Source organism: Chaetodon trifascialis, chromosome 7 (genome assembly GCF_039877785.1).
Source record: "Chaetodon trifascialis isolate fChaTrf1 chromosome 7, fChaTrf1.hap1, whole genome shotgun sequence".
Taxonomy (NCBI): Eukaryota; Metazoa; Chordata; class Actinopteri; order Chaetodontiformes; family Chaetodontidae; genus Chaetodon; species Chaetodon trifascialis.
This window is the reverse complement of record NC_092062.1, coordinates 19,007,751-19,018,368: the sequence shown is the minus strand read 5'-3', so window position 1 is coordinate 19,018,368 and position 10,618 is coordinate 19,007,751. Positions and strand designations below refer to the sequence as shown.

The 10,618-nt window shown below is 43.5% G+C and overlaps 1 protein-coding gene across 1 annotated transcript; it reads right to left on the bottom strand.

Moving 5' to 3' along the window:
* Window positions 1–1,232: 1,232 nt before the first annotated feature.
* nradd (neurotrophin receptor associated death domain) lies at window positions 1,233–10,377 on the bottom strand. The gene is made up of 6 exons (XM_070966697.1): window positions 9,983–10,377; window positions 5,917–6,049; window positions 5,374–5,727; window positions 3,970–4,201; window positions 3,698–3,840; window positions 1,233–3,053 (listed from the first exon to the last, which is right to left on the bottom strand). Exons 1-6 carry the CDS (start codon window positions 10,019–10,021, stop codon window positions 2,740–2,742), a joined length of 1,215 nt encoding a protein of 404 aa, XP_070822798.1. The 5' UTR covers window positions 10,022–10,377; the 3' UTR covers window positions 1,233–2,739.
* Window positions 10,378–10,618: the final 241 nt, after the last annotated feature.

The following is a 10,618-nucleotide window of genomic DNA, read 5'->3' as shown; positions in this document are numbered from 1 at the left end:
CCTGCTCCCACTTAGAACTGAATGCAAAGAGATCATTAACAGATTTGAGTTCAGTGCGGGGGGGGGGGGGGGGCAGCAGATTGTGCCTCAGAGAGAAAGATGAAGCTTTCCTCCAGAATATTTTCGATGAAGCTATCATTTTTATTTCACCCTCAAATTATTAAATCCCTCTTGACTGATTTCCCACAGGGTTTTGGATAGGAAATGTTCTTAAATCCTAAATCCTTGATAAGGTGTAGCATATTCCAAATATGTCCAAACGCTCTCGCTGCATAATCCATCAAGTTAATTTTTTTATTTTACTTTAAGTGACAAACTTGTCTATAGGACTGTAGTTGTCCTACATTTCAAGTCATTTTCATATTTCAGTGATCGTTAAAAAGGCATTTGGTGGAAATAAATAAACACAAAGGCATAACTTAGTCTGCAAATTACATAAACAATTCCAGATCTTATGCTAAGCTGTTAATTGTTGAGAGCCTGTGGGTGGTATGACACAAAGATACCTAAAAATAAAACTAAATGTATCACACTACTTGGGGCATGTTGAACCTTTTTCTCAGTATACTCTCTCACCCTGATCAAGTCACTTCTCTGCCATTTATTTGTTTGTTCAAATGTTTATCCATTACTTTTAAATATAACCATTTAGCCATTAATTTGAGCTAGTTTGCAGATCATTGGTTTAAGATGACTATTTTAACTGGCCACTATGACCTATTTCACCATTCATCCATTACTTTTAACTAACCTTTTCCACTGTTTATCCATTACTTCTAGCTAATATTATGTATTTTAACCATTTCTCAACCGCTTTTAATATCACCATTAGTTTGCCATCCATTAGCTTCAGTTTGCTATTTCAACTTTTAGGCTTGCTTTAAGGTAGCTATTTTGACAGTTATCTTTAAATATCACATTTCTTAATTAATTTAAGGTAGTTTTAAGTTATTCAACTGTTAATCATTACTTTAAGGTAACTTTTTCACTGTTTTTTCATGACCTTTAGCTGTCTATTTAAATGGTTCTCTGCTTGCTTGCTTGCTTGCTTGCTAACTACTTTTCAGGCACTCTTAAAATGTTGTTGTAATTCTATTTTTTCTTTCTTATATGAGCAACTCAACAATCACAAACCCCATAATTGTAGTACCTGCAGGAACAAGTTGGCCTACCCTATGATTATATGCTTATTGTGCAGATTTAGAGTCCTTCTGATACAACAAAGGAGCACTGAGTTATCAAAGTTATTTATTAAATGAATAAAACTCTTACAAAAACACATTTAGGCATACCATTAGGAAATATATACATAAAATTAAACCTGGCTGGCGTTAAAAAAATATCAAACCATCTGAGGCCATCATATATGTGTAACTTGCACACCGCAGATGTCCATGGTTCTCACAGATTTTATTTAGTTATAGACTTGAAATTGTAATGAAATAAATACAAAAGCATGATGGCAAATTGGACACGAGTACTGATGTTAACAGTGTCTTTGGATTTTTTTCTGTGTCTAATATGAGAAAAACAAGGTGACAAAAATGAAGGCGTGTATTATGGATGTAGGGAGAACAGATTCACTCCTGTTCATTTTCTCTCTCACTTTCAGCCATGATCAATCAAAACGAAGCAATATTTAAGATATTTACAATCACAGATGATTATTCGGAAGAGCTAAGAAACGTGTTTTTATATTTCATAGAATGCTCCAATTTCATGTCTTCTCATTTGAAACATCACTGGTGCTTAACATATCCTCAGTGGGAATAAATACCAAGGCAGCAGACAAAGAAGAAGAAAAGAAAACAACCAAACAGGACAACACATTATAAAAGCAATCTAGCGAGTAGTTCCCATCTACACATTAGATAAAGTGTTCTTATAAAGAAAATATCAATTGCAAACATCATTGGCATCACTGGATTTCTGCTGGATGGACTTTCCTTCTCTTCTTAGGTGTGCACATGTGCACGTAAATAGAGGAAATCGCATCACGCTGGAAAGCAGTGATGTTGGGAGAAACCATCTCCTCTTGGTAAACATCAGCTGCAGTACCAAAGTGGTCGCCGAAGTTGTGAATCATAAAACAAGGCTAGCCAGACTAGAAACTTGATGATCGAAGCCATCCATATTTGTTTACAATGGCGCATGGAAGGGTGGTGTTTTTTTTAAAGCAGACGAGGGATAAATCTGATTACTGTCTAAATAACATGTAAACAGTGGTTTTAGAATAATCACACATGTGCAAGACGTGTAAACACATTATTCTGTTTCCGGCCACTAACTGAATGCTCACAGTAACCAGGATTGTGTGCATGTAAATGACACTGTAAATGTACTTCAATGTGACCATTGAGCAAGGCATTGAGGCTTAACCAGAATTGAAAAATGTTGTTTCCTCAGTAGTGGCAGCGAGAGGTTGCGACATGTTCAGTCTGTTCGTTTCCTCCAGTAACTGCTGATTTGCTCTGTGGTGACAACAGGCACATTGCAGGAGATTCTTTTATGCATTTGGATCCATGGTAAGTCAAAAACTGGGCTACAGGAAAAGGAAAAAACAATCATTTTTGTTCTCTTATTAAAAACCGAATTATAAGCGTCCAACAAAGCAATCAGAACCGTCAGTGGCAGCCTTGAACAGTGACAGAGGTGTTGATATCGGAGTGCCTCTCTTGTCATTTAAATGAAAGTTCCTCACTTGAGCTGTTTAATGTCATACGTGCTTCTGAGGAGCCGTCAGACCACAGAGACACCCTGTGTGGGACAGTTGAGAGCTGTTACCACGTCAGGCCTCTCAATGCGAGCCAGTGCAGAACACAGCAGTCCCAGAGTGGAGCCTTCTTTCTGGGCCCAGTTAGAGAGGAGCGTGTGAGCGGGGGCCTCTCCACGCCCAAACAGGTCCAGCTGTTCAGGCTCATAGCCCAGCGCTGCCCCCAGCTGCCTCCACCCCCGGCCCCCTCCTTCCTGCAGGAGGCGCTCCACCTCTTCCTGTCTGTGGGGGGGTAGGTTGATGTACAGACGATTGTCCTGCTTGCTGTCCCTCTTAGTACCTGTGGAAACACAAAGTTAGCTTACTGTTTGGCCATTTGTACCAAAAAAAAACTAACCAATCAATTTTCAATAATAACAGCCTTTCTTTTCAAACACAAAACATTTTATAGGCGTTATATAAGAAAGCTTCCTCCTCATTGTTCTTGAGGGGAACACTGGGAAGTTAAAGGTGCCCTGTGGTGTTCTTGTAAACAAACAAACCTATGTTTACATTCGGTGTTTCTTTCCAAAACCCAGTCTGTGTATCTTCAACAAATGTGTCGAACGCATTTCCCTCCTCCTCCTAAACAACAAGCCAATTTCTTAATTATGCTGAAACCTGCACCTAAACCTTGTTTACATATATTTACATATCTTGCTAGCTAGCAATCTTCCTCTCCACTGCCTTTTGTTCACTCAAGGACTTTTTCAATTCGGAAACATACAAGAAACCATGAAGTATTATGAGGAGTGAGGTAACTTGATTGTTTAAATTCTGGCTGCAGCCTTCATAAGTACATGTGATCTTCTTTTCAGCGTTTTACTCTAAACAGCTAATGCAGATTATTAAATGTCTAGATGTGTTAATAACCTTATTAAAATGTCTTCTGAATTCTCTGAAACTTCGTCTAGCTTAGTCTCAAAGAGCCTGTGTCTACCACACCTTTGCTGGGCTGGTTGTCCGGCAGGCTGTGAGAGTCCAGAAAAACGCCGCTGTCACTTTGGAGCTTTTCTCCCTCTGGAGATGCTCCCAACTCAGCTGCACGAGCCTTAGAGAGAGCCCTCTTCTGTTTGCATGATGTCCAGCTGAGAAGAGCAGAGGAACGCAGGGTGAGTTAGGCGACCCACAATGAGCTATCTTTCATCCCAGGGCCAATCTTAAAATCATTATTGCATCCACTGAGGGACTACTACCCATCCCCAGTGAAACCTCACCATTTATAAGCCACATAAAGAAGCAGACCCAGCACCACAGCTGCCAGAACAGACACGTAGGCCAGAATGTTGTTGCTGCCATCCTCATCCTCCGTGGTAAACTTGGGCGTTCCAGGGACCGGACTGGCCTCCCCTTGCTTCGTCACCTCCTCAACACCCGGCCAGCGAGAAGCATCGCGGGTCCCATCAGGTCCATCCAGACCAGGACGAGACAAAATGTGCAGCTTCTTATCTATTGAGATTGACGTGAGAGACGTGTCAGGGCTAGTAGCATTGCATCGGCACATATGCACATCAGAAACACATTTGGTCTGCATAAATTAGAGCCAGATATAATTCCTCAGAAGCCTGCGCGCCTGATGTAATGATACCCTCAGCCATCCTGGTCCCCTGGGGTTTTGAAACCTTTCATTGCCCCTGTTTCCATCCTCGTTCTCCCTCCTGTGGTCTGCCTATTTTAGGATCAAACACTACAAGGTACTGTGCTGACCTCTCTGGGGTCAAAGGGTCTTGACATATGGAACCAGAGTGTGTACAGATGACCTTACTCCTGGAGAGCCAATGAAGCCATTTGGGAGCAAGCGGACTAGTTGTCAGGGTCAGCAGCCTCCTTTGGCTTTAAGGTTCTTGAGGGCAGTTAACCTAAAGACCTGTCAAGCTCATACCAATTGGATTACAGCACTTAAGTGGGCTCTTTTTCACTACTCATGTTTCCCCATCTCAGAGTGTTGCAGAGTGTTCAGATGAGGTGTGGCTACAGGTGTTGACCACATGTCGTTGTATTCTCACAGACCCTCCCACTCTCTGTCACCCTCCCTTTAGTTTGTTCTTTTATCTTTTACTATTGCTGCCTTTCCCTGCATTAGGCATTTAATGTAACAAGGCCGGCACTCTTCTCTATGTTTCTTATTGTCACCAAATAAAAGACCAGAATGAAAAAATGTATTAGTCGGTGGCACTCAGCCCCTAGCTCATTAGTTCCTACTGAAGACATAAAACAGATCATAAATATATATATATTTATCTATTTTTAAAAAAGGGGCTTAATAAGTTACCAAAACAGCAGGGACTGTATTTGGAAAATCTTACAAATAGTCTATTTGTTGGGGACTCGTTTGAACTGTGGATTTAGGGCACTAATGAGCAGCAAGACGATGACTGCAGTGCCCGTGTTCATCAAAAGGAGGACTATGTCTCCCAGAACACCAGAGTGGCTCATTTATGCATTTTTAACTTTTGGACAACAATGGAGGTTTATGCCACAGAGACATAAACTATGTCAGTCTTAGTCAGCAGGGTCAACTTACTGTTGTTTTGTGTCTTTTCGTGCGATTTGTTGACAATAAGACAAATACAGAATATGACCAGTGTATTTTCTTATTCTAATTCTTCCATAAAACTCACCCATGCAGAGTGTGTCAGAGTTGGGCATGCAAGCACGGATCTCCACTTCACTGTCAGAGCACTGGGTGCAGGTCTGGCAGGGTCTGGTGCTCCTCAGCTCCTCAGAAAATGTTCCCGGGCCACACATCTGGCACTGCGTGTTTCCCTGTGGGCCACAGTCCCGGATAACACCCTCGCCACGACTGCATTTGGAGCAAGGCGCGCACAGGCCGTGGGTGCTCAAAAAGAAGTAGCCGGTGTCGCACTCACATTGTGTGTCTTGAGTGGCGGAGCAAGACACCAACGTGGGGACACTCGATGGGCACTTGGCACAGGGAACGCAAGGGCCGAGGCCTTCAGATGAGGAAAATGTTCCTGGGAGACAGATTGCAAAATCAGGGTCTGTTGGGATAAGTTGCATTTCTCTCACAAATATCAGTGGCCATGATGAAACACCGCGCTGGTTTAAATCTTCCAGCCTCTTGAGCAGATGACAGAGATAATGATAAGGCAGGTAAAACATAGTCTGCATTGGTGGAGTAACATTAGATTATAATTGCTTACCCTGTGGGCATGCTGTGCACTTGGTATCCTCTTTCCCACACTCTACCTCCACTCCAAAGCCAGCAGGACACAGACTGCAACATTGCCCTGCTTCAGTGAACTGGCCACTGGCACAGGCATCTCCAAGAGTAACCTACAGTAAATAAATGACATTGAAAAAATACCAAATTAAACACACACTACCCACGCAGGCCATTTTGAATCAAGCGTCTTTATTCTAAAAGGACGCATGTTTAACTTAAGTAGTTACTACACAAGAAAACAAAATAAGAGGTTCTTCTTTGTCCAATGAGTTTTCTGTCTTACACCACATGTGGGAAGGAAATCACACACATCCCACCCCTGTGCAATTAAAGAAGCGTGGAACTGGGTGGACTGAAAATGGCCTTTTTATCTTTCTGTCTGCTTCAGTTTTCACCCTTAAAGCGCTCTGAGTCCTTATCTGCAAGTGGGTAATGGAGAGGCCGGCTTGAGTTATGACATGAGGGATAGATCGGACATTCCTAGCAGCTTGTGCAGAAGGGTTGGTGCCTGACAGGAGGGGCTGGCTTTAATCAGATGGCTTTAGACCAGTGGAAAGAATAAGACATAAAGGGGTGAAGGAAAACACTCAGAAAAGGAGGAAGGGAGAAGTAAAAAGAGCTTCCGCCCTCCCACTCACTCCAAATCAGTGTGAAAGGCAAAGTGTATCTGTGTGTGTGTGTGTGAATACAGTGTTAGTATTTTTTTGACATTAGAAGAAGAGGGGGAGGTTTATAAAGGAGATGGTTCCAGCCCCAGGCAAGGGTGTCAGTTAACCAAGGCTGCCCAGCATGCAAATGTGTGTTTGGGTGAGAGGGGGGCCTTTGAAGTTGTCAAGCCCTGCAGGTGTGTCTATGAAGGTCAGTATTTCACTAACTCCCCTTCTCCAGGCTCCCTACAACGGCATCTTAAACATGCACACATTTAATGGAGATTGGTCTGCTCCGCCTGGGGGCTGACAAGAGCAAACAGATGTCTAACAACTAACCTCCTGCAAAGGGAAAAAGTAACAGCTAAACAACCCACCAATGACTGTCTTTGTCTCTGAAGGCTGCCAAGAAACACAGGCAACATGCGTGAACCTGTTGAGCCTCCAACAAGCCCACCACACACACACACACACACACACACACACACACACACACACACACACACACACACACACACACACTATGCCATGCCCCCAGTCACAAAACACTGAAATGTTCCATGCTGATACTACAGGAGAAGCAGCTTTGAAACGGGGCTCGCCTCGTTCCAAAAACAACAGCCAGTTTCAGTGCGGCGCTTACAGAGGAGTCTGATGATATCTGAGCACCAGCCACAGAACCCAGATCAGAGGTATTAGGGTGTCGGGGTAGTAGGATCCAGCAGGCAGGAACCAGTAGGATGTTTGGAGTTGGCAGACTGTGACCAAGCCAAGACCATAATAACTTGTAGCACAAAGGCTTCCTGGTAAGTCTGGTTGGTCCTCTCCATGTGACAGATGCAGCTCCTCTACTCACACGAGCTAACCTCTTAGCCCTCAATCTATGCTTTGATAAATATTTGGTGACAGTGGCTCTGCTTTATTTTTACCCCCAGCTTGGATTTCTGTCATTTTACAGTGCCTGGTGGGAGTCTGGGCTGGTGTAGCTCTGTCAGCCTGCCTGGAGGGCCGACTGGGCTCAGAGCAGGAACTGCCAAAGGCTTGGCACTTCACCCACTGGTGCCCAGTGTACAATAAAATATTTAGTCAATGCTTCACTGGAGGCAAGTAGGAACAGTGATCTACTCTGTAGAGGTATGAATAAATCATTATCTATTGTATATACAGTATGAAATGCTACTATATATGGATTGGATACTATGTATGCTTATTGGTGTGATGAAATATTCCAGTATACAATTCATATCTATCACACGTAGTGCTGCCATGAATCAGTGTTTACAATTTCAATTAAATGAAAGGTTCGGGAAAATGATACATAACCATAAGTGCTTATGCTTCCTAAACCTAACCCTAACCCTAATATCTAAACCTAACCCCCTAACCCTGTATTATTGATCATTATGAAACCTTAACCATCTAACAACATTTGCTGGTGTTCCCACAATGTTATTCTTTGGCTTCATATCCCACTTTCATTCAAAGATTAATTTGGTGTGCGTGCAGCAGAGAGGATTCAGTCTTATCTGCTGCCTCAGGGGCACAAAGTCTGAAGGGACGGGGGCTGCAGTTGCTTTTTCCATTTAGGTAAGAAGCTGCAATCTGAAGGGATTCCCCAGTGAGAACAGACGGACCACCGAGGAGCACGGCTTTCAATGGGGCTCTCAACTCCACGGCTGCCGGAGTCACTCAGTCATCGCAGATCACACACACCAACACACACAGTTGATTTCAGCTCGCTCTGTCCCTGAAACATTTTCTGCGGCCTTTTGATGTGAGACCACTTCTGAAGCACATAGGCTGGAGTTTCCAGAGTTAATCTAATCTGCGTGAAAATAAACACACAAAAGGATGCTCTCTCGCTGTGAGGACAATGACCCACAGGCCTTCACTTCAGACAGGGGCCTTTCAGCAGAGACAGCCTGAGCGGAGGGAAAGTTGTCTGAGCTGCACGTCCCACCTACACTGAGTGCTGTCATTAGTATTTAAAGGGAGCATGAGGGACAAATTAAAAGACACAGGTTTCTCTTTTTTCCAGCTTCAAGCTCACCCAAAACTATGATCCTTAAATCAAATAAGACGGTACACAGTTAAGCATCAATCTAGCGAGTTTTAACTCTCACCAAAGTGTTGAGAGGTAGTTCAAATTTCTAAATGGTCCTGACGTCTGCCCCCCAAAGAAATCTGCTTAACTACTCTATGGAAATTCAAATGGCTGTGGTAACAAACTAAACCACCCCCCAACTCATGCACTCACACACACACGCACCACAAACTGGGAGAAAATGATGATAATTGCTTTGCTCCGGATATCCAGACCCAGGAACACTGAAAGCTAGGCCACATTTTCACCAGGAACTGTGGCACATACGGCAAAGTACAGTAAACGACAGGCAATATGAGCCTTAGAAACAGAGTCAGCGGTAGAAAATCAAGCAGAGTGTGCTCACACACTGTAAAGTACAATCAACTTCTGCTCTAAATCATACAAGTGAGCAAGCAGAAAATCATTTGACAGCACAAATGAGGATTTTTCAGTGGGCTAAAGCAACAAGTCTGTGTGTTTGCAGTGCAGAAGAGAAAGAGCACTTCAAAAAGAAACTCTTTTGATTATTGGAGGGAGATTTTATCTTTCTAAGAGCTGAAGTTTATCTAAACACTTTGATCCAACAAAAGTGCTTTGACTCTGAGGAGCGTGTCCAGACAGGACTACAAGCCCCATGGGCTTTTTGAGGTAGATGAGTGTCAAGTCATTGTCTGCGACTGTGGAGGTAAGGGCCTTCTTTTCACACTGATCCTGGCTTAATAATATGCTATTAAACAACACAGACACTATAATTTGTCTATAAAATACATCATTTAACACAGTGTAGGTGCCTAATCTTGGTAAACTGTGCAGCTTTATGATGTTTCTCCACATTTTCCCAGGATGTTCTGTGACCATGGAAGTCAACAAACAGCCGGTGTGTAAATGTACAGTAGGCAGGCCACGGCCCAAGATGCGTCTCTGAGGCACAAGCAGCCTTCGAGCAAAATAAGGAGTAGCTTGTTTTCTCTTTGATCAGGAGAGGCTGCAGAAGAAAGAGCGGATGAGATTTGATCAGGAGTCTCTCCTCACTCTTTCCACTGTTATTTGGCAACTACAGAATGACAGCAAATATATTCACCAACAGGAGCCATGTGACACGGCCTTAACGAAATCTGGCTTTTTGGTGCAAAACAGATTTCCTTTGGGAACAATGGTGTTAATTTAAACTCGGTAGCTGAAGTTTACAACCACTTCTATTCCGATGTTATGGCGATAAGCGCGTGAAAAAAAGGATGCAGCTCGTTTTAAAGGCTTTTGTGCCATTATGTGCCATTGTGTTAGAGAAGCAGTGACTGACTGTTGCTTACTTTTAACAGCAGGAGCGCGCAGATGACAAACGGTCTCATGTTTTCAGTATCCAAAATCCCTCCAGTGGACAGATTGGTGCGTCTCAAAGTCTCTGACAGAACCTCTTCTTTTCCAGTCTGCGACCCTCAGAAAATCCCATCCAAACTTCCACTTCTCTAAACCTTACTGTGCAACTTCAAAATAGCGTCTCCTAAAACGCGCTGGTTCCACAGACGGGAAAGTTTGGTAAATTATAGTCCAGTAATGGTTTTTACGCATGAGAAAGCGGCTTTACAACGAGGGCTGTGTAGTCCGTAGGTTCTCCCAGGAGCAGCGCCGTGGACGCATTTCCTTCTTTCAGTGCATGCCCTGCTGATACTGCGCAACTTCACACAAAGTTTCTTCTGTTTCAGCCGGCGGGACGCACAGACTGCTGCCTCTCCTGCAGCTCTCGTACGGATGAGACAGGCAGGAAAAAGCTGCTGGAAACTCTCCTGGGCCTTTTCTCCTCCCATCTCCTCAGCTCGCAGTGCGGCTCTGTGATTGGCTGCATCCCTTCGACGGCGTGTTGGAAGCAAGAATGTAATGGAGGCTTGAACAGCTTGAACTGCAACCAAGTCTGACATTGGCACTGCTTGGGTACGATTATGTCAGCA

Bases quoted from the DNA above. Each gene is read 5' to 3' on its own strand.
- nradd (XM_070966697.1), bottom strand. From the start codon at position 10,021: ATGAGACCGTTTGTCATCTGCGCGCTCCTGCTGTTAAAA. The intron at 6,050-9,982 runs GTAAGCAACAGT...TATTTACTGTAG, and splicing joins GCGCGCTCCTGCTGTTAAAA to GTTACTCTTGGAGATGCCTG. The intron at 3,054-3,697 runs GTGTGGTAGACA...GTGTTTCCACAG, and splicing joins GGACAACCAGCCCAGCAAAG to GTACTAAGAGGGACAGCAAG.